At 38.6% G+C, this 24837-nt stretch overlaps 1 protein-coding gene across 4 annotated transcripts in view; it reads left to right on the forward strand.

Annotated features, from left to right (window-relative positions):
• The window catches only part of tbc1d32 (TBC1 domain family, member 32), a 91753-nt gene extending 67834 nt beyond the window's left edge, over window positions 1–23919 (forward strand). For all 4 annotated transcript variants that reach the window (XM_085132343.1, XM_085132346.1, XM_085132345.1 and 1 more), the window contains exons 30-34: window positions 701–816; window positions 5695–5849; window positions 8564–8704; window positions 14666–14854; window positions 22299–23919. In XM_085132343.1, coding sequence (XP_084988469.1) covers window positions 701–816; window positions 5695–5849; window positions 8564–8704; window positions 14666–14854; window positions 22299–22403 — 706 coding nt within the window. In that variant the 3' untranslated portion in view covers window positions 22404–23919. The remainder of the gene's footprint in view (window positions 1–700; window positions 817–5694; window positions 5850–8563; window positions 8705–14665; window positions 14855–22298) is intronic.
• The last annotated feature ends 918 nt before the right edge of the window (window positions 23920–24837 follow it).

Consider the following 24837-nt stretch of genomic DNA (forward strand, 5'->3'; position numbering starts at 1 on the left):
ATAGGTTTTCATTTCAGTAATTTAAAATGATGGGGAAATAAAAGAAGAGATATGAAACAGGTGAAAAGTAATAAAGAAGTAAAGTAGTAAAAGCAGAGCTATTATTCCAACATGATTTTATTCTTGAAATCTAGCAGCATAGCTTTGCATGTTTCACAGTTCCAGATAATTCTTGTTAAAATTTAACTCTGCATTCATTAAACCAGTTTTCTTCCAATTGGTTGCTTCTTACAAACAGAAGGTTTGAACAGCACAGATGTGGCGGCTGTACCTGAGTACACTATATTAATGATATCCCTTCTCACTGACATAATATAGAGCCAAGAATAGAAAAAAAACTGAAACAAGGTGCGGTTGAAGCTTTAGCTCACAAGCATCATGTTACAGACCTCATTATTTGATGCTTTGGCCATGTTTACTATAAGAATTAACAATGCAGGAACCCCAGCAACACTTAAAAGTATTAAGAATTATACAGGAGCTGATCAGAAATGGAAACCCGTGCCATGAAGCTCTCGGCGTGCAAGTGTTTGAGCTGGTGTTAAGGTCAGAGGATGTGTGGAGCATTTAGTGCGACTTTGACAGCACCTGGAAATTTGACCAACTTACTCAACATGCTTTTAAAAAACAAAGGAAGACTGATCTATAAAGGGTTTGCACTTGAAGATGTGTGTTTCATACATTTCATTTACATTCACAGGTATGGGATTTACCTTAGGCTGCTGAAAGAAGAAGCTGCAAATGACCTAGCTCTGCTAATGAAGCATGTGAAGATCTTCTTGTCAACGCAGAGAGTTAAAACTTCATCAGAACTCAGTATCCTTTACAGAGTCCATACAATAAAAATTCACAGTAAATGGACACACTGTGGCTGTAAATGTTAGTCACGCATCTGACAAATGTTCTTGTGTCGTAACATTTTATTTTTGCATTTGGTCAGTTCAAAACCTGAATTTGGAAAATAAGAATATTTTTTTAGTTATTTGTGTCTGTTTTGTGTCAGTGTATCACCGAACCTCTGCTTACCTTTGGTTGATGAAATGATGGCCTTGCCCCTCCATGATGTTCCTGACATCATGCGGTGACTGCTGAAATTAGGTTTCAATGTTTCTTCTTCAGACATAGCGTTCTACACTGTATATTAATATTTTTGTAGAGAGCAGCAGTTTCCCCTTCTTATTCAGGGTTTTTCTTATAATGAACATATGAACAAAGATTGTAGCAAGTTTTATAGGTTTCACAGCGATGGTCTTTGTAGGACATCTACTGTTCAGGAGAGCAGTCGTCCTGAATTTCCTCCATCTGTAAACAGTTTGTCGTTGGGCATAATTCATACCCATCAGTATTTTTTGAGCATAACCTTTTTGTAAGCTGACTTTGTATGCCTTTATTTATATGGATGAGCACCATCGCAACCCACGCATTCAACACATGCTCATCTTCTTAAACGATGTAATTACTGCAGAGTAATTACTGCAGAGGTTCACTGTATGTATATAATGCACTATTATTTTAAATAAGCAAAACAGAAGTTTTGCCAACTCTAAAGATTTCACAAACTTTTTCTTTGTGCCACTCTGGCTACTGAGGCAACAGTATATGTGTGTGACTGTAGTAGCAGCTATCTAGTGTCTAGTGTGAGAACGCCACAAGTCGCCCTTTTTAAAAGAAAGAAAAAGAAACCGAGAGTGTCATGTCTCACGCTCTGATCAACACAATATAGATTATCTTGCTCCATCTGCTCCTCAGTGAGTTGTTCAACCTTCTTTTGTCCCAAATACCAACTGACAGGCGTCCTTTTTCCTTCAGATAGCTTCCTTTGTAAGCAGACAATTGAAACATGAAAACACAGAGAGAAGATAAAGAGCCCTCACAAATATAAAATGCTGACATTTTGTTTGTAAAGAAGCTACAGTACTAGACCAGACTGACATTTGAGTTGACAGCAAGAAGCTCGTTTTTGGTTATCTCTGTGTTCAGATGGCAGCTGTAAACAGATTTATGCTAATGTTTCCAACACAAAACACAGTGTACCTATTTAAGCTAAAAGAATTAAAAAGTTAATATACTTAAAAATTTGCAAAAACTTTGGTCTAAAGTTTACCCAAAGAACTGAAGTACTTTTTCAGGTAAACAGAAATAATTTGAAATCTAAGGTATAGATGTTGATTGAGTTAGTATTTTATTTCGAGGATTTTCGGTTTCGTTGATGGTGATTAGGTAATCGCAGATGAAAATGTTATTCCTGTCTTTGGGGTAACTGATTTATTTATAGCTCTCCGTTTAAAAATGATATCTTTACAGAATCCATTACAAATGCATGAGGTCTGTCTGTCAATCACTATCAAAGAGCATGCATTTGTCATTGAGGGTTGAGCCAGTGGTTAAGCTAACCAGCTCACACTGTTGCATTATAATTGTATTTAAGTATTCACACTGTAGTTTAAGCTTCCAACCGCTGTCATACATTTATGAATATAAAACAGAGGCAATATATAGTTCTTTTGCTTAAGCAATTCAGTGCCAAGCAGAGATGATCAGGAGGATCTGCATAAGTTCAAAGTGAGCATCAGAATGGGGGGGAAAGGGGGCTTTACTGTAAGTGACTTTGAATGTGGTTGCTGATGCCAGATGGGCTGGACTGAGTATTTTCAGACACTGCTGATCTACTGGGATTTTGCTACACAACCATCTCCTGAGTCTACAGAGAATGGTCCAAAAAAGCAAAAAAAAATAAAAATTGTCTTAATAATGCCACAGGTCAGAGGAGAATGGCCAGACTGCTTTAGGCATAAACAACATGAAAGCCTTGTATCAGTGGTTCAGCCTGCTGGTGTGGCGTATTGATGTATTTCTGCTGTCCGTCCCTATATGAGCACAGTGTGCTCATCTTCTGATGAGTGTTTTCAGATTGATAATGGCACTAATGTCAGTAAGCTTAGATCATTGGAAACTGGTTTCTTCTATGCGACTATTCTATGAGTTGGCTGTTGTCAAATAGCCTCCACAGTCACCAGATCTCAATCCCATAGAACACCTTTGGGATGAGGTGGAATGGGAAATTATCATCACGGAAGCGCAGCTGACAGATCTGCAGCAACTGTGCCATGCTCTTATGTCAGTATGGCCCAAAAATCTGAGAAATGTTTGTTAATTCTGTGCTACAAAGAATTAAGGCGGCTCAAGGTGTAATAATACAGTGGTGATTGTGTGACCTCCAAATATTCTTTAAATAATGAAGTTCTAACCAAGGTTGTCCAGACATTTCCATTAACAGGATAAGGCAAAATTGGGACAGACTGTACCCGTTTGACCACATTTCAAAGTGAAATCCTCACACTTTCACTGTCACCAATAACATGACTTGCTGACTTTAAAACAGGCTACAAATAAATGCCAAACCACTCCACACATCTAAGCCGAAAAAAGATGTTTCTTCCCATCATGCACTCGCTGACATCTTTAACTGATAATCAAAGCCAATGGAACTATCAGCATGCACAGTTAGTGTCAAGTTTCTGTGTTTCTGTGGATTTGGTCCTCATTATTGAGCTTTAATGCAGACAGCCATCCTCCAGTTCTTTTAACTGGGTATCCACAAAGGAGTCCCGTCTTTGCCTTTTCTTAACAATGATATAAAGATCTCAAATGCTTGTCATTCAGATGCAAATCTAAGGCAATTTCCTTAGTCTGTTACAGGATCCAGTCAAGACATGGCAAAACACGAATATGTTTCTGCATTAACAATTTTGAAATTGGTCTAAAAAGTAAGAACTTTGGGTTCTTACAAAACAGACACTTTGGGTTTCGTTTGTTTGTCCCTGTCTGCTCACTGAACAGAGTTTGCTCAGGATAATGCATTACTGTTTTTTTTTTTAACAGCTTTATGACTTCTTATCTGTGTTGGTTCAAAGGTTAAGCATTAAATATAAATTTAGTTATTTAAAGAGGTGCTTTATGGTTATTTTGAGCTTCATGTTTTTATTCTTGGACTCTGTTAGAGTATATTTGCATGATACATTAAAAAAAGCAATTAGAAAGCTGTTGGAGTCATTCAGGTTATGATCTGTCACAAAAAAACATTTTAGCTCCTCAGCAGTGAAGCCACCTGTCTTCTGATTGGCTCTCCTTTGCAAACAGCATTGAACAGCAGGAGGGAGGGGCTTCTACGGTCATAGACCAAGCCGAGCGCCTGAGATGACCAGGCATTATGGCAAAATCCCCAGTTTTGCCACGATACAGAGCCAAGAACAGAAAAAAACACAGTCTGAAATGGAGCATTTAGAGCCATCCGAAGCCTGAGCTTTTGGCTCAGTGGGAATATTTGTACACTGACCTCATTATTTGAAGCTTTGGCTGTGTTCAAAGTGACCGTCCACCACAGTAACAGTGTATATCTGACAAAAAATAAGGGAAATGATCATAGGTACCCTTTAAAACTATTACTAAGAAATGAGAATGTAGATTCTTAAAGCAGATCAAGGCTGCTGTTGTCTTTTTTCTGGCATTGGTGTGAAGAATTAACATCATTTTACAAGATTAATTAGTTTAAAATTAACATGCTGGGAAGGTACATGCTTTTTTCCGTAGAGTTCACAGGAAATGAACTAAAAGTAATAAATTTAAATGTAATAAATGAAGAAATTTGCTCATTTAGTCTTTTTTTCTCATTAAAACTTTCTCCTGTGATATCTTTGTGGCAGAAATGTAGAGAATCTTTCAGTGGGAAGATGTAAATAAATCTCTCTGTGTACATTTTAACCTAAAGAAAAATTAAACGGTGACAGTGTTCAAAGGGAGCAACTCAGCAGAAAGACATAAAAAGCAGCAAGTGTTGATAGGCCTGGGGTTGTTTTCTGGAGACGAGCCAGTTTGTGTTCTCACTCCCGATTAATCGGCCCACAGTTCTCCTGGAACAGGACAGAGACTCTCATATCAGCGCAGTTTTTGCTGCCAGCAGGGTTTGAATGAAATTATCAAACGTCTAAATGAACTGAATTTAATGAGTAATGCTGCAGAGCCTGAGTAAACCACTCGAGACATACTTGATGAAAGGAAGCTTTAACCTTGGAGCCTGATTGCAAATCCTGTTTGCTATTTTTCTTTTTTTAAAGTATGCTGCTCAGTGTCCGTGCAATGTTGCGTTCACAATGTAAAGCAGCCTCTCCTGCTTATTAAGACAAAAATCACAAGAATTATATGTTTGTATCAGTTTGCCGGTGGCTGTGGGTTAAGATTTTTTCATGTAATACCTTCAGAATCTGACACTAGACAGAACTGGGTCTTTACAGTCTGTTTTTTCAGCTGTGACAAAGCTGATGGTGTATCGTGGTTAATTGACTGTTACTCACTCTGTAGATAACACTCACTGGCATCAGTGTCAGCTGACATCAAACTGGTATTAGCTTTGCGCTTTATTCAACCCATTATGAGCGCTCGTGTCTTCTGACACAGAGACAATATTTATGGATCCTTTAAAACACAAATAAAATCTCTTAATTTAAGCTTTACAAGTGGTTAATAAAATGCAAATCTAGTTATTTATTTGTATTTTTGTTTATTTCTGATTAAAAATTAATTTGTGTTTGTCAAAAATACTCATGTTACCACAAGGTTTGCTGAACATATCTAAGACTTTGAAATCTGTGTATATTTTTTTACTAGCCATTTTTGGATCTTTAACTTTGAAACCAGTAACTCACCAGGAAGGTTATCCAGGTCATGACTGGCTAGCCTGTACAGTGTTCCTCATCATGGCCGGAAACATGGAAAAGTCTTTATGTTTGTTAGTCAGTCTCTCCTCTCTGCTCACCTCTGCCTTCATCTGGCCAGCCAGGATACATGCATCGGTGAGTACAACTACGGTAAAGTGAGTACAATTACATATTTAATAGTTTACCTTGCAGTGGTGCCTATAGACCGTGCATAAATATGGAAACATTTCCCAGGTCTGACAAACATCAAACATCTACCTTATAACTGACAAACTGTTACAATATGAGCATGTAGTGCCCTTCACTTTTTTGCTCTTAGCCACCCCTCACTTGTCAAAATGGGACTTAGTCTTTCATAATACCACTAATTGTATCTAAAATGTACTCAATCTGGTTGAAAAGCAGTGACAAAACATTTTTAAAAAAATAAAAAATAAAAAATATGTATAAAAAAAATAAAATATGCAACAAAAAAACAAAAAAAAACCCCACAACATTACAAGGTAACGGAGAATTATTTCAAAATCCAACAGATGTGCCACAGCAAATTATAGAAGCATGGCAGTAGTGGCTTTCTTAGCAGGTCAACTACATGGAACAGTTATAGACGCAGTTAATCAGGAAGTCAGACACAAAGAGCAACTAGTGAATTTCCAAACTAAAACACCTCTTTCCCACTTAATACTTCAGTTCTGAAACACTAACATTGCAATTTGTAGCCAGAATTGAGCAAAACCGCACTGCAGATGGATTATCACAGACCAGCACCTGGTGTATTCCCAGGACAAGATGAACGGACTGTCACCTAAAAGCAGCTGGTGATATAAGTGGTAATTTTCTGGAATTTAGGTAGAGAAAGGTATTCAGAAAGGTTGCAGCAGGTTATCAGTGTGTGGAAGTGACTCATACAATATGGTGTTGCAAGAATGGTAAGGATGTATTGACGAATATGATGATGGATGGATCCATTTAAGATTGGATTGGTTTGCTGGAGTGGGTCAGAAACGTGTGTGTGGACAAAGCATAGCCTCGTACCAGTCAACGACACAGGTCTGAGTTGTGTTTGCTAAATTTAGGACAGATAAGTAAGGGTAGGGAAGGGTGAGGCCACAGCTGTATGCCTTCAGAACTACAATTTACATTATGACTGTCTGTAAGCACTGCAGTCAAATTGAACAGCCAGTTAGCTTCAGACAGCTTGTTTAAACAACCCGACACAAGAAAATTTGCCTGATCAATGTCTGGCTTCCTGCATTCTTCTAATACATGCCCTCCACTTTGACATAAATGTGTACATGTAGGGAGGTTTATTTCTCTTATCGTCTCTGAGCCTATCTATGCTTGAGTCTCTGTGTAGATTCTGTAGCGCGCTTTACATTTAGGTCATTTAGCTACAGACACTGGAACACCTATTAGCTGAAACATGTTTGTGGCTAACAATTCCTAACACAGACTTGTTAGCCTCGATCCTTTTAATTGATAGAACATGTTTTAGATCTGTGTTGTGTAAACTGCTGCAAACTTTACATTTTGACTTTCTTGGTACACATTTTTCAAGACTTCACACACCTGTGACTTCTTTGATATGGTTTCAAGAAGTTTTGGGGCCGCTTTTGGAGTAAATGTAAAACAGGCATTCCTCCCACTTCCAAAAAAGAGGAAAATCACATTTTGGCAAGAACTGAGAGGAAATGACTTCTTTTAAGTAAGATAAGACAGACTTTTTTTTGTTATTCTTTTATTCCCTCAGCAACCCCTGCATCTGGGCATTCATTTGTCTGTGGCTTAATTGGGTGACCCGTATGGGCTACTTTAGGTTGCCTTTGAGCCTGGGTTCAGTTCTGTCCAAGGCCATTTCCTGCTTTCGGTCCCTTCGCTCCTGCCTGCGCTGTTATCCTATCATAAAAATAATACAGGACCAAAATAAATCTTTGGAAAAAAAAACTCCTACAGAAGTGAAGTTCAAACATTAGAGAATTATATTTTTGTCTACAGTGATCCCTGTGGTGAATTTCCATATAAAACATTGTCATGTGTGGCTTTACTGGACATAGTACTCCATGCTGTCCCTGCCCCTCAGTCCTACATACTCTGGATGAGCTGTGTACAAGACACTGCTCCTTCAAATTTCAAACAGCTTGAAAGGCTGTCTCTGTGTTGTCCTCATTTAATCCCAACAACAAAAGAAAAAACAAACTTGGAAATGAAAACATGAATGAAAGGAGATAAATCATCTTTTTCATGGCTTTCAGGTTTAGGCTGCGAGACAGCAGTATAAATGAGGGAAAGAGTTCAGCTGAGGGGAAGAAGTTTACAATGAAGTCTAGTTTCAATCATTCGAAATTGCGGAGGAGAGCTGAGGTGCTGAGATTAACTTTGCTATCATTATACCAGCCTCTATCATCTCGTCTTCTGTCGTCAAAGTCAATTACGGCACAATGGGATTAGACCGAACATGTGTTTTTTTGCTCTCGGTGCATTTGATGTAGATACAACTGCTGAATATCTCACGCAGCGGTTGGCCTTCACAAAGTGGTCGATTTCATCGATATCACGGAAATTTAAAAGGGCACAAATAATTAAGAGGCAGAGACAAATGGAGGAAATGTGGGCATGAATGCACACTGTTAACACGCATGCTGGCACATGGCTGTGCACACTGCATGCTGTTTCTGATTGTTAAGAAGACTTTTTCCGCATAGCAGCATTGAATACAAAAATTTGAACTTGCAAATACTGTTTTTGCTTTTTTTAAAAAAATATTTCTCAGTTGTGTAAGTATGATCTAACATTATTTTGAAATCATTACCAAGAAAAGTCATGACATCAAGATCTTTTTGTTGTGACAGATCCATTTTCCTAAGGAAGTGGCTGAATCAGGAATCCCTCCTGTCTACTGGTGCACAGCTCACTACGTGGAGATGCTGCTGAAAGCTGAAGTTCCTCTAGTCCACTCTGCCTTCAAGATGTCTGGTTTCACCCCATCACAGGTATTATCTGTAACACTGGCTACATTAACAGATTTCAAAATTCCCAGTTTGATCCAGCACATTTGTAAATCAGCATGTTTTCAGTTTCTTGATTTTAATTTTTATTAAAACTAAATGTCATAGTTTTATGACATTTAGCAAATTCACACATAATACCTAATTAAAATTTGTCCAATTTCCCCATAAAGATAATCTCCTTGTGCACCTTATTATTTTTAGAGTGATATAAAAGTAGAGTGCCATAGGATCACAAGCAGCAATGCTCCTCATAGAGGTAGAAAGGGACATTTATCTACTATTTATCTGCCATCTACAGATTTCACTATTGGCTTACTCTGCAGGCTTACGTCTGCCAATTCTGCTTTAGGGCCTTCAGAGCCTCTGAAACACACAAACCAAACTGGTCATTAACCAGAATGACTTTGCAAACTTTGCAGCTTAAATGTTTAACTGAGGGGAAAACTAAAATCATTGCTAGTATAATTTCAGTCTTTTGTTTTAAAACACAATGCATATGTAATGTTTCAGTGGCAAAAAAAAGATCAGTTTCCACTGGATTCTTAATAGACAGCTTAATCATTGTTGGTGAAGCATGAATTTTAAATTATGCTCGCTACTCATTTTCTGCTGTATTATGTTAAAGATTAAATATTCTTAAACTAGGAACAAAATCTTGCACACTCTCCCTGTGACTTGTCCTCACTTTATTAACAGTATTATGCATTCTGCTAAGACCTGAAGTCCATATAATTTAAATGTACTGTAGCAGTGGCATGTTTAGCATTCCAAAACTAGTTTAGGTGTTTATTGTGTTCACCTCTGTTGGTTTTTATTCTGTCCCCTAACAGCTATTTAACTGTATTAGTTTTTACAGTCTGAGCTGTGCACTGCACACTTGCGTGGTTTCCTATCAAGCAAACCTGTTGGGAAGGAAAAAACTATGTAACTATCGAAAATCCAAGATGATGTCAGATACACACTGAGAATTGTTAAGGTCATTCAAACCCAACGAACACAACTGATTTCTGTCATAAAAATCAAGCAGCAAAGTAGAGAAGGTTTGCTTAAAAACTGCTGCTGAAACCAAATACACTATGTAACCAACTGAAGTGATAATGTGAACACAGACTCACATCATTAGGAGTCACAGAAAGTTAAAGTCAGGCTAATGAAGTCTGTGAAGATAATATTTACTTGGCTGCAGTCTTTTAGTTTTCAAATAAGGAATAGTTTGGTATCTTGGAGTAATAACCTCGGTTTTCTTGGATCAACAAAGGATAATCATGAATACTAATGGAAGGAATAAAAAAAAAAAAAGAATTTGGAACAGAAATGTTCAGTTTCATCTAGACTGCAACTATTTACAGCAAGACGGACAACAGTCTGCTAAGTTTTTTAATAAATCAGGTTACAAAACCTTTCATAACCATACTTGTTCTTGCCCTGTAATTGACCTCCCTTTTCATTTTGCTTTGACTTAAGTTGAATTTAAAATACCACAATACAGCTTTGACATTGAAACCTTGTCCTTTTGTTTTTAAATACCAGAGCAGTTGAAAAGTTAGAACTCTTCTCCTCCATGCTTCTTTTCTCTAGCGCAAACAACGAGGTACGAAAAGCATTTTCACCTTGAACGCTTTCATGTTTGATCTCGTCTTCCGCGTGTCTCCAGTTGACAGTGAAGGCTCACACAATGAACGCGTGCTTATAAGAGTCGCCACATTTGCATCAAAGATCTGAACCCGTAGTCTCCGGGGTGGAGTAATGCGTTAACATTCAGCTGGTCTCTTTGCTGTTCAAGGCGATAATGGGCTCCTCTTCTTCAGTGAAAAATGGAAAACTCTATTTCAAAAGTTTGAACTTTAAAATCCTGACAAAGCAGCAGTGGCAAATGAAGCATTAAAAGCCTTTGACGATCATAGAGTAAAGGGTGTATTCAAATGTCTGTGTGTGAACGTGGACACAGAAGTCATTCAAAATCCATCTGCAGAAGGTTTTAATGTTTGAATTGGGAGTGTTTGTGACAGGTATCATGAAACAAAGCATTAGTAAGTGTCTTAAATTTAAAAAAAAACCCATCTTCTAAGGTCATTCTGCAGAGTGAAAATCATGTGCAGCAAAACTACAGAAAGTTGTGACATGAATCTGAAGCTCTCCTCAGTTTCACAGAACTTTATAACTATAAGGCAGAAAACAGGCACAGTTATCCACACCCTGGTGAACAGAATGGAGCTTGCTCCTCCACGTATCACCTCTGGAGTTAGTTGACACCCAAAATTTGAGCTAAAGGTAGAATTATTCCCCAAACACTTACAGAAACATGACCCCAAATACTTAACAATGTTAACCCATAAAGGCTAGAGGTTTTAGAAGACAAGTTAGCTGAAGCACTCCACTGTAGATGGAGTGCAGAAAAAAGAAGCCATAAACACAACATTGACATAAAATGTTAGGTGGATGTAAGACACAGAGCCAGATTGATTGGATCACATTCCTGTTTCCCTCAAGAATTTGAAGTAGTTGTTCTCATCTCTCTGTTTTGGTATCTACCAGTTTGCGAGGCGGATACAATGGTAAAAAAATGGCCTGTATTTGTATAGTGCTTTACTAGTCCCTAAGGACCCCAAAGTGCTTTACACATCCAGTCATCCACCCATTCACACACACATTCACACACTGGTGATGGCAAGCTACAATGTAGCCACAGCCACCCTGGGGTGCACTGACAGAGGCGAGGCTGCCGGACACTGGCGCCACCAGGCCCTCTGACCACCATCAGTAGGCAACGGGTCAAGTGTCTTGCCCAAGGACACAACGATCGAGACTGTCGGAGCCGGGGCTCGAACCGGCGACCTTCCGATTACAAGGCGAACTCCCAACTCTTGAGCCACGATCGCCTCACAATGTTGACATTTTACCTGCTACTTTAAAAATCTCGTTGTAACAATAAAATTAAACAACAAATTCATGAAAACGCATTCAGAGCAGTGATGTTAAGGGCATTCAAACCAAAACATTGAGCTGAAAGACGGTAAAACAGAATTGCAACACTATTCAAGGTCTTCTGTGCATCACTGAATGGAGATCCCTGTTAGCGGATATTTGCAATGCTTACTTTTGGTTGGGGTGTTTCTGACCCCGCTGTGGCCTCACTTGTAGTTGTCAGTTCAGATATTTGGGAGAAGAAATGTTAAAATAAATGAATAAATAAATAGATTTACATTCACCTTATCCTCTCGAGTTTGGGCTAAAAGGAAATAAGATGCACTTGGAAAACCTTGGATAGATTTACAGTCGCAGTAAGAACACTGTATTTGTCTGTTTACTTGTTTTCCACAAGAGCGTGTAAGGGCAGCATGGAGCCAATCATTCCCTGTTGTTATTACAACACACAAATTAGAGTGTCAGTGTTTTGATTAGAGTTTAGTGGAGGAGGGAACAATGGTAATCTGGTTTATGGGGCATAGGTTATGCATTTCTATATGCTTGAGCAGAGTTATGTTGTTTGTGAACATAGTGGCTAATTATTGCACAGTTTGTGAAACTGGATACACAGTGAGGATGTCTAGTTCAGTAAGGCTAAAGGCTGCTAACAATATCCCAGTTGTATTCAAGCACAGCAGAGCTGAGATTAAGGTTTATGAGTTGAGGATATGTAAAGTCATGTGGACTCTTTGTAGTCATGTGAAAAACTAACTACACCCCATGATTCAGTAGCATGCAGAACCACCTTTACTAGCAAAGTAGGAAGGAATCCTGACTTCACATCATTGCAGAGGTATACTGTCATGTTCAGGATTTGCAGGCATAAAGTTTAATATTCTTCAAGTTAACTAAGGCCTGCAAAGTCAGTTTCTTTTTTTGCATTGCATGAGCATTGCACTAATTGCATGGGTGAATTTGCTCAAACATCTAATCCTGGGAAAAATAGCAATTGTTTCACCTGTTTTCCTACTTGAATTTTAAAAAGTTAAGCTACCAGACAGGCCCGTTATTAGTGATTAGGTAATAATGAAAATAATAATAATTATTTGCTTTTTTTCCCCTACATGGTTCTGCAATTTGATTTTTGATATAAATCCAGTGCACTGCTCTTCTTTACAGCTGTGTGTCTTTGCTTCATCCAAAAAGCTCAAATGATGATAGACAGATGATAGACAGTGAGCAAGTACTGAATGGAACAGAGGTGCTATTTGTTTAATTTCTTAAACAAATAGCACAATAGAAACATATTTTCTGTGTCTGGGGGTTTATCCCATGTCAACACATCTGTGGCTACTTTCCAAGTTCTCCCATGGTGGGGAAAAGCTTATTCAATTTTCAGTTGAATTACATTTAAATTTCCCAATTCCTTTTTTTCCTCCTTTTAAATAGATGCATGATTTGTTTTCCCTCAAAACTGACAAAAATAGTGATTAGCATAATTGAGTAACCGCTATTCCATAATGCCTCAGTGTTTCAATTTTAGTAGTTATAATGTTGAATGTTTCAATATTTATATTCAGGTTTCACAGAGACTTTGGTGATTGATTTGATAAAACAGGTCTGGGTCTTGGGGCTGGAGCCTATCCCAGAGCGGCGAGAGGGAGGGTACACCCTGGATAGGTTGCCAGTCTGTCACAGGGCTAACACAGACAACCATTTGCACTCACATTCAATCAGCACAGATAGGCCCTGGACAAATGCTGGATTCGTACCCAGAACCTTCTTGCTGTGAAGCAACAATGCTAACCACAGCACCACTGTGCTGCTGTTGTTCAGTTTTTATTTACTGAATTTAGGGACTCTGTTAAGATTTGGAAAAATACACTGCTGTAAATATATCTAGCTTTTTAAAATTAACATTCGGCCTATGTCATCAGAGGTAAACACGCTCATTTCTAAAGATGATGTAGAACTCTGTGTTCTTTTCACTGAGATCAGGTGGGAATCCCATCATGAACCACTGCATTAAGGTCACTAATTTTAACTCAGTCATCAACTGGAGAAGTAAACATTAGCATGCATCTCCACGTCTCTTTGTCCCATAATGCAACCTCAATATTAATGTCTGCAGAGAGTTTGTGAATATTTTTTCACTCTCAAAGTAAACATGTTTCCTGGAAGTCTCAGAAAGCTGAGCAAATGAAATACATTTAGACACTTGCACAAGAAATGTAAACTCAGTGTCCATAAACCCAACCATGCAAATGTGTATTTTAAGGGATTATCAACCATTTTTTTTCACTTTGTGTGTAAATAGAAATTTAAACAGGTTTTCAGCTTTATAGTAAATGTAGTAGAAGCTGTTGTTTATTAGACATGGATGTGCTGAATTGCTTAGCACAAGTGCCTTTTTGTAGTTATTGAGCTACATCTTGCATCCATGTGTTTATATTAGCATACGTTTTGTTTCATTGCAAGGCAAAAAGAGAGAAATAACCTACAATACGAACAAAGACTAGTTAGTTCCCAATGATGATATTCAGATCTCACAAATGCATATATATAGTATGAAACAGATATCTTTAGATAACTGTAGTAGATGGGTGCCTTTCAGATAAACATGACTTAATATTTATCATTTGTGCTTCCATGGTTTTGTAACTACATGTAAATATTTTCTGTGTTTGCTTATCATTTATGTTCTCCTTATTTACATTTAATTGTCTGGTGGATTTATACCAGTTTAATTAAATGCTTGAACAAGCTCGGTTCAGAAACGAGATACTGTTTCTGAACAGTTATGTGTTAAGTTGGTTTGTTTTTAAATATTTGATCGACAAAACTAATTTAAGAAAAGCTGAAAAGATATTAAGGATGAGATGTTTGAGTAACATATTTCTTTTTTTATGTAGTTACGATAGCTGCCAAACTCATCATAGTTTGCTGTTGTTGTAGAGCAGAACACTTTTAATTACATGTGGGGTTCGCGATTTGTCAGCTTGAAATCCTAATAACATTTTTTTTTTCCCACTACAGATGTGCCTCCATTGGCTGACTCAGTGTTTCTGGAACTACCTGGACTGGACAGAGATCTGCCACTATATTTGCACCTGTGTGGTGATGGGTCCTGACTACCAGGTTTACATGTGTGTGGCCATATTTAAACACTTGCAACCAGACATCCTGCAGCACACACAGTCCCAGGAGCTACAGGTCTTCCTCAAAGTAAGATGGAGTCAGAACTACAATATACATGCAATATTTTACTAACAGAACATACTCAGATTCACTTTAAATCTCTATGGTAGCCTTGTTAATTACTAAATGTAGGTATGTCAAAGAGGAACAAGTATCCAGTTTTCTGTAGTTTTCCCTCAAAAATCTGTGTTCTGTGAAACCTCGAACACTTCTGCAGGTAATACACTTACCTGCCACTTTGTTCCATCTAATCAGAAAAATCAAGTACATTTGAATTTATGTAGGAAGTTCTCTTTGCTTTGATAAATACTTTTCACTTTTGGTATTCTCTCACTCTGCTCCATATGTATATTAATATTTATAAAAAATTATTTATTCTTTGGTCCGATCTTTCTTGGTCTTGTGTTTCTTAGCTTAAACACTTTTATTCTTGTTGGTCTCTTTCACTAGTATTGGTTTATTTGTAGCAGTTTGAGGGCCAAATTCTTCTTCCAAAACTTAATGATGAGATGTGTTTGCTATTTGAACTCTGGGAATCATTGATGTGGGCTTTAATCTGATGTGCTGTTAATTGGCGATTTCTGAGGTTGGGTAACTCTAATGAACTGATGCTCTGCAGTAGAGTGAACTCTTGGCCTTACTTTCCTAGGAACGTTCCTCGCGAGAGATAGATTCATCACAGTGTTTGAGGATTCTTGAGACTGCAGAGACTTTAAGTTCTTGACACTTTCCAGACTGACCTTGTGTCTCGTACTAATGCAGAACTGTTTCTCTTAGATGAGCAGTACCTGTCACAAACCTGTCATGCTATACTTTATTATGGAAGGTTAAAAGTGCTAGGATTACTTCAGTGCAAAACAGGCACTGGTTTTAAACACATTATTGAAAACTATTTGAGGTAAAGAAGGTTTTTAAGAATGCAAAGTTATCTTTTCACTTTTTTCAGCAAACACAATAAAAAGCTTTGACAGGTCCCTGGTTTGTTTTTGTAATCATACCATCAGATCTGTGACCATATCTCTCAGGTGAAGAGAAGAGCAGAGCTGCTAATCACCTGGTGGTAGAGAAGGTTGCTGGACAGGCTTCGTGTATCCAAATACAGTACACTTTGCCATAAATGTAACTATACATCACAGCTAACCATGCTACACCACCTATGACTGGAAGATATTGATTTTTGTAAAGGTAATGCTTCTTTGAAAGAAACTACAATATATAATGAGGCGCAAATGTATCTGGCTTGCTTCTAATTCATACCGAATAGGCAGTACTGCCAGCATAGCAACATGCTGTTTTCTCATTTCGTAACTCTACCCAATTCGGTCTTTACTTGATTGGTTCTGACATATTCTCTTTTTTTCAGTGTTGCAACAATTTCACTAAAAGTAACTGTTGTTAAACATTTATAAACTCAAACTCCAACCCGGTCAGCTCAGTTTCATTCTCTATTGTTTGAAGTAGACATCAAACTCAACACCGTGGCATAGAAACTCCCCTACCAGCCACTGTAGACAAACATAAACTATAAATGCTTACAATGACGTCAGCCACCTGCGTAGGCTACCGCATATATTTCAACACAGGAATACAAATGTAAGTTTATACATTTGTCATTGTGAATCTGGTACAGTGTTATATAGGTTGTCCATCAAATGTAATCATTCATTCCCGATTCACATATAATAAATAATTCATTTAAAAAAACTTCGCTTTTAGAACATGTTCGCACATCCTTCCACTGTGCTGTATTTCACTGAAACAAAGTCTGTTCATTAAAATTGCATTCTGTATGGTGGATTGATGAACTTTATATTGCGGAGCTTTCACAAAAGGTCTAACGTCACGGTCTCAGAGATACTTCTAATATCCAAAGCAAACATGGGCACTGACACGAAGTACTCATCGTCATTACTCATTAAGCATTTTGATCCGTCTTGTCTCTGCCTTATAGCTCTGATGTTAACACCGGCATGAGCTGCCGCTGACAGTTTTTCTGAATAAAAGATCAGTTATGGAAGCTTTATCTGAGGAAGTTCCTCTAATGAGCTGTAGCATCAGATACTGCTGCAAAAGGCGAGCTTTGAGACAGTCTGTGTGTTTGTGTCTCTGCATGTTTGTGTATGTGTGTGTGTGTGTAAGAGAGAAATTTACTATTCCTGTCCTGAGCTGAACTGTTAAAAGTTTTAGACATGCTGGTTTGCATCCTACGGCTTTATCTTTCTTCTTCTCCTCTGACTCTCTCTGTGGGAACAATGTAAAGGGAGTATTTTCACCCAGACAGATGCGGTATTAGAGGATTTTTAAAAACATTCACACACAGTTGCTCTCCTCTACACTCATCCTGTCTCACTAGGGGGTGTATTTTTATTTCATCTAAATTAAAATTTGAAGAGGCAAATGACTTGTTACAAATGCTCTGTCTGGCTAGAGTTAAACTGCAGTGATGCTGAAGTGGTGAGTGGAAAAGCAGACAGAAAAAGAAAGACTGTTTGCCAGAGACCACATGACTCAGAGACCACATGAAACCGCCCATTGATATGTGTGGTATTTGGGGAAATATGTTTCTGCCAGCTGACATCTATTGGTGATATCAGTCTTACTTTGGTGCAGACCACAGTAGTATTTTCATGTTGCCTACTCATGAACCTGCTTCTACATTTTAGGTTGCCCTCCTGTTTTATTATGCATTTGCATTTATTTTATACTGCATACAATTTCAAGACACCTGTGAATGCAAAGAGTGGAGACCTCACTCGAGGTCAGGGACAAATTGCGTCCAAAGTAAATTTTTAAGTATCCCGGCTGAGATCCCAGTTAAAATGAGCTTCTCTAAAGGTTGGCTGGCTTCTCCTTCAGAGATGAGGTGAGGGGTTTGGTCATTGAGGTGGTTGGGCATCAGACTGGCATGCCTTCTAGGTGCCTCCTGGGTAAGTTGTCCTACCAGTAGAAGGCCCTGGGATAACCTGGACATGTTGGAAAGATATGTCTTTCAGCTGCCCTGGGAACACCTCAGTGTTCCCTCATATGAGCTGGAAGAGGGGGTTGGGTAGAAGATGAGCTGTGCTTCTCTTCTTAGACTGGTGCACAGACAAGAGAAAAGAAGAGAGGAAATATAGATGGATGTGCTTATATGCAACCTGACAACCCAAAGCCTAAATTTCGGGGTGTGTGTGCAGCTGCTCTGTAGAGAGGTAGTCTGTTCAGAATACTCAAAGTAGTCCACAAATACATGCAACAGGTAATTTCAGCCCAAATCTAGCAGCATGTGTAGGTTTTTGTGTTCTTTGCTACCAGATAGCTTATGTGTTCCTACAGCACTCTGAAAGTACTGCAAACATCTGCCTATTAGAAGCTGTAATGTCTGTCACAAATCTGTGCAGCTGCAAGAAAACAATCAAAAACATGTCCAAACACTTTGCAGTATAGGTTTGATTTCCACCTGGATAAATTGAAGCAATGTATCCCACCCAATTTTAAACAAGTGCATTTTATCTCAGAGGAAGCCCTATCTTCAAAGGAATAGGGAGCAAAAACAAAACTGTCAAGTTAAAAATTGACTTTCAAGTTTTTTTTTGCACCAGAGTTAAGTTAATCAATCAATCAATATATCAATCAATCTTTATTTATAAAGCACTTTTCATACAGAAATGTAGCACAAAGTGCTGTACATGGTTAAAAGCAGCCCACCCCATCCCGCCTTCCAATTCACTCCCCACACTCTCATTAACATAAACGGTCATGGATACACACACACACATCCCCCCCCCCCCACACACACACACATACATACACACACATCCCCTCCCCCCCCACACACACACACACACATACATACACACACACACACACACTTAAAAAGTAAAATTGGGCAAAATTGGGCTGGGCACACATGAGCCAGGTGAGGGAACACTATCACACAGAGCCGTCTGCACCAAGAGCTGGTCACAGACGGCCTCCAGGCCGGGCACACAGCTCGAGGGTGGCAAAGAAGCCCCCCAGCCAGGCTGAGAAGACCCACAGAGCCACAGCAGCCACGGTCGATCACAACCCCGGTGCAGAGAGCCCCCTCCGAGGAAACACTGGAGATATGACCTAATAAGAGTATATACAGAATAAAAAGATAAACTACAATGAATATTATGTAGGGCCTAATTTAATAATATAAATAGAATAACAGGATAACATAGAATAAATAAACGTTAAGTAAAAGCTAAATTAAAAAGGTGGGTCTTGAGCCTGTTCTTTAAAACATGTACGTTCTTTGCGGCCCTGAGCTCCTCCGGCAGGCTGTTCCACAGACGAGGACCATACCACTGAAAAGCTGCCTCTCCGTGAGCATGTGTCCTGACTTTAGGAACAATCAAAAGGCCAGTACCAGAGGACCTCAGGTTTGGGGGTAAAAGCAACACTAAAATCCAGAGAAAATACCCAGAAGAACTTGTCAAAAGCATCTATTTGCGATGGCCAATCAGAAATAAAATGAGCTACAATGAATCTCACAGAGATGTGACTGTGTCACAGAATAAAAGACCCTTAAAGAGTAAACGTCATTTGATACCGCCCTGTGTATGCACTGCAATGCATTCCTGTTAATTTCACCTTCTGTGCATATCCAAACTCACATTGAATATTAACATCAATTCATCATGTCAGTGCAAGATTAAGAAAATATAGAAATCTTTGGTAATTATTACATTAATTATCCTACCTAATGATCTCATAAGTGCAAACGGTTAATAAACCATTAAGATTATGTGGAACATTAAGCAGCTCATATTGCCTGTTAATCATGAAAGTATCCACTTAACAGCTCTGAACACTGGCATTGCAACTATATTCTGTACAACCCTTTTTAGTCAAAATTGAAAGTGAGCATCAACAAAATATTTACCTTTCTTGTTCTTTATTCACTGTTCTTAAAATATCAAAACACAAATACTGCTGTGTCAGTGGTTGTTTGTCATTACAATAAATGAACAAGCCAAATAGCTTCAGTTTAGATGATTCTTTAGGATTCATTTCACTGTTTACTGTTCAAAACCATATACCTCCTGTCTGTGTGCATCCACAGTCACAAAACATGGATATAATAGATTTAAAATAATATAGCTGGTACTGCAGACTTATCATTTAGGTCTTGTTTTGTGACCTGTAAATCTAAAGAAGATGTAATCACAGCAAGCCTTTATTGTTCTTTTAAAGCTTTCTCATACAGAAATGCAATGCTTCCTGGAATAATCACAGAAGCAGGGTCCTTCATCAGACTGAAAACTCATTTCTTCCTGGCGGTACTTACTGAACAGTCACTCCTCTGAAGTCACGTTATTTTCTCCTTTTAAATTATAGAAATGTATCGCTCCATTTGTTCTTAATCTCTTTTTCTTCTTTGCACTTCAGTACTCGGTGGCATTTCTACAATTATAATAATATTACTTCATAAAAGACATCGGAGCCTAAATGTTATACAGGCTGTTTTAGTGGATGGTTATTAAGGGTCACAAAATGACTCTGAAGAAGCCTGAGGTGAGCCCGAGGGTGATTTGCAGAGTAGTAGATGATGGATACAAAAGAAAATAACTTTGGTTACGTAAAAGTTATGCTGCTCTTTTCCTCCTATTGTTAACCGCTACACAATAAAGCAATAAACACTTTAAAGTCTTTAAAGTCATCATCTTAAATTCCATATAAGCACTTATTAGCACACTTATTCTAAAGTATTATCTAAATGAACTTTGAATGCCACATCCAGCTCTTGGCCAAAAAATTTGTATTGGAACATCACAAGAAATGGCACATTATAACATTATTAAATTTACTCAAATTTACTAAATTGCAGTACTACTTACCTCACTATAGAGACAGTGGTGAGTATTTACAGTTCTCTGTAAACACAGAGAAGATTGGAGAAAGTTTGTTTACATCCTCATCAGTATGATAAATAAATGATTGAGAATTAGTCTGCAGTCTTAACCCATGTTTGCAGTCATTGAATGTGTTTTTTACCTACAAAAATAAGAGAGAATTAAGAGAGTGCTGAGCAGTTGCAGACGTCATGCAAAGTTGCAAAGTGCTTTTTTTCTTTTTAAGTTCCCAGCCTGGATAGTGAAAGGTTGGGAACTTAGACTTTTGCTCTTTGTGTGTGTTATTCTGAATGCAGATTGTCTTCTGGGTGCAGGTTTCCTCAGGCTGCTAATTGATGATGCCACTCACAGCCACAGTTGCAGTGGCTTTACTTCCCCATGGGCAATGATTGCCCATGGGGTCGGGTGTTGCCATCACAGATGCATACTTAAGCTCAGGCAGCAATTATAGCAGCTGAAATTAAAATCCTGACTGAACAAATGAGCCAAATAAATGTTCTGTTGTCTGGTCTAATACACGTCTCTCTAGTTAAGATATTGCAGCTTGTTAATTTACATTCTGTTGTGTGTGTGTGTGTGTGTGTGTGTGTGTGGGTGGTGGGGATGGTCGTAGTTATTAAGATATCTATGCAACCCTGTTTGTTTCGCTTTTCCAACACGTAAAACCTCATTACCTGAACACCGAGCAAGCATGTTGTTTACTGGCGCGGTGCAGCATTCGATTGCCAGAGATTTGATTTCCGCTGACTTTGAAACAGATTGAATGTAAAACATTTTAATGAAAAGGTTATATCAAATTATCCACACCTCATGTCCTAACAAAGTGAATGACGATAAAGCAAACAACCTTCTGCCTCCATCCCCAAACACTGTCTAACTGCACATCTTAGGACACAGACTTTTGCGTCTTTAAAGCAATATTAACTGCAGTTTTTTTTAAACAAGTCAACTGATGACAATTGTAAGACAACAGTCTGCTCTTTAGAAAGTACTTTAAAACTTTTGATTGCCTCGTTTGTACTTTAAAGTGGTACTCTGGCGATATATTCCACTAGAAAGAGACAAAGGCCGTCTGAAGATTGCTTTCTCATTCGTTCGTTAACTACTGCCTATATAACAGTCAGTTAACTCTAATGAGCAATTAAGTGTGATTTTTGGACACTTTTAAATCTGTCCATAACCTGCAATAGAGCGCACATTTCATGTTGAGGGTGTCAGAGACACCACAGTAAATGTACAGTACAATGAGCAGTCAAAAAGATCAACCATTCCACTCATAAAGTACATCTTAAATTAATTGCCCTGCTGTCCCCTCCCAAGGTCTTGTCCTTGTTCTTAGATTCCTCCTTCATTGGGATCACTGTCTGACCACTCGCTTGTATACATTTGCAAGCACAGGCATAAACTCTATGTCAGATTGATCGAAAAAACATTTTATCAGAGGAAGATTCTGCAGTTTTCCAAGCTATAAGAAGCCGTAACAGGTCAGGAATGTGACCTGATCTGCTGCTGCTGGTCACTACCTGGGTGCCTTGAATCGAGGACCCATCAACCAGGATAAATGCTCAAAGATTGACTCTAACTCTAAATTTCTTCTTTTCTACCTGCAGGAAGAGCCAATCCAGGGCTTCAGTTTTACCAACCACCTGGAGTTTATGGGTGTCCTGGAGCACAAATACAGGGACATTGTTCTGGCTGATATGAAAATTATTTGAAGGCAAGGGAAAATTATTCAATTGTTATCAAAACCCAGCATAGATCAACTGTTAAAAGTATATTACTGTCAAAACATCACAAAAAACCCACTAAAAGTCAGTCATGTTCAGTAAAATTAGATTATAAGACAGGTCTTACTGTCACTAAATCTCATGAAAGACAAAAACCACCAATAAATGTTTCATGGCAGTGTCATTTACATTGACTCAGTGCCTCATACGGCATCCTGGTAACAAAGAGATTCACTAGCACACCAAATGTGTGACAGTCTGCTGCTGAAAATAGTCCAGCAGATGATTGATTGCTTGATTGATTGATACAGAAAGCTACAGCAACCACAACAAAACAGGTTTTTCTGCAGGTTGCAATTGTATAATATATTTTTATTTATGAAGTAAATAATGTAAACAGCTGTTGGAAGATTCAGTAATTGCATTTAGGAAATGTTTGATGCTTTTTGGTTATTTATTGTTTTTCCAACACGTTTGATCGTTTGTATTTGTTCAGCAAGAATCTCTTCTTCTGGGTTATTAAAGGTATCTCATGTCACAATGGCAGCTTTGTTTGTGTTTTTATTTATATAGTCTAGTATAAATTGTGTTCTCTCAGATACACTTGAAAAAAAACTGGGGGATAAGAAAAGGAATTGTCTGTGGCCACCAGCTGTAAAAATCTTTCCCTTTTGGGGGGTTGTCTTGTTGTTGACCCTCCAGGGCACCTGTTGTCACTTTTATTTGCTCTAAAGCAGTTTAGTTTAGAGTTACAATGGTTTTAGTATTATTATTAGTAGTATTATCAATTTTTGGCTCTTGTCCACAGCTTGTGTTTTTTGTTTTGTTTTGGGGGTTTTTCCTGCCTTCCTCCCCTCACAATCAACCAGTCATGACAGATGGCTGCCTCTCCCCAAGCCTCATTCTACTAAAGTTCCTTCCCGTTAAAACAAGTTTTTCCTTTCCGCTATCACCAAGCGCTTGCTCATAGAGCCCCTTTTGCATTAGTACCTACTCGGATCGACTAGCCACAGTTTTCTAGGTTTTCCATTAGAGCTTAGTACCGGCTTGGCCAGGGTTCCAGGCGATCTTAGCAGGTATTAAAATGCAACGTTGTTAGACTGCATGCCACCGATTGGCTGGTCAGTGTACTCACTTAGTGAGCCAGCTTAACATTCATGAAAATCAAAACTGCGCTTTTTGAAACCCGGCAATGAGTGAAATGGCTTTTTAAAAAAACAACAACGCTGTGTTCCCCAAGTATGACAAAAAGCTACAGAACGAGCAGCAGGTATATCGTCGTCTCAATGTCCACCTTTATTTCACATGCTAATTGCGTCATAGAACGCTCGCCAGTGTTACTATGACGACCATGCACATTAGGTGGTTCTTGATTGTAATGGAAAACCAGTCAGTCCGAGTCGAGTTTATCCGATTGAGTACTAATGGAAAAGGGGCTATAAAGCACTTTGAATGTTGTTGTCATTTGGGGCTCCATAAATAAAGCTGAATTGAACTGAACTGACTTGATTTGAATAATGCTTCCTAACTGGAAAGATCACTTAAGTTTAATTGAATGTTTTACTGTGATGATCAAGTGTTCTCTTAATTTTTTGAGCAGTTGTGGTATCAACATGGAGTTTATGACTGTTACTTTCTGACAAACTGACAATGTACTTTTAATGTGCACTAAACAAAGTCCATCTGTCCATCATCTTTTCCACTTATCAGTACACACGAAGTGCTCGAGCGTATCCCAGCTATAACAGAGTACAGTAACAGGTGGAGTATAACAAAGGCTTAACAGAGAGAGACGCAGCCACATTCATGCTTAGTTTGACATCTGCAGCCAAATTAGAATCACCAGTTATACTAACACAGACTGTGGGAGGAATCTGGAGTACCCAGAGAGAACCCACACAGACACGGAGAGAACATGCAGTCCCACACAGGAAACCCCCAAGCAGCCTGTGGATCGGAACCCAAAAGAGACACTTGAAACCTGACTAGAGCACATGGCTATCATGCATAGCATTAGTATGTTGGGTATCAGGTAAGGCTCTCTATTCACATTCTGTTTAGCAGGTATTTTAAATCAAAGCGTATGGAACTCCTCCACCTGCTCACTTGGTTGAGCAGGTGACCCTTATGCTGTAAGGTTATTACCAGGACTGCACACAAGTGGTCCGCAGGTGCGCTTGCGCTGTCAAAATAAAAAGACGCGCACCAGATAAGAAGTTGCAATGCGCATTTGCATACATAAGATTTTCTGGAGGAGGACAGACGTTTGTTTAGAACTCTTAAAGATGTCGAAGAAGCAAGTTCCAGAATATGCCGCATATTCTGCACCACATCTCTGTGCGTTCATCATTTGTTTGAAGCCAGCTCGCCTCCTGCAACCACTTTCCGAGGAATACGCGCTTTTATGCGGTTCAGACTCCTT

This window comes from Neolamprologus multifasciatus, chromosome 15 (assembly GCF_963576455.1).
Source record: "Neolamprologus multifasciatus chromosome 15, fNeoMul1.2, whole genome shotgun sequence".
NCBI classification, from domain to species: Eukaryota; Metazoa; Chordata; class Actinopteri; order Cichliformes; family Cichlidae; genus Neolamprologus; species Neolamprologus multifasciatus.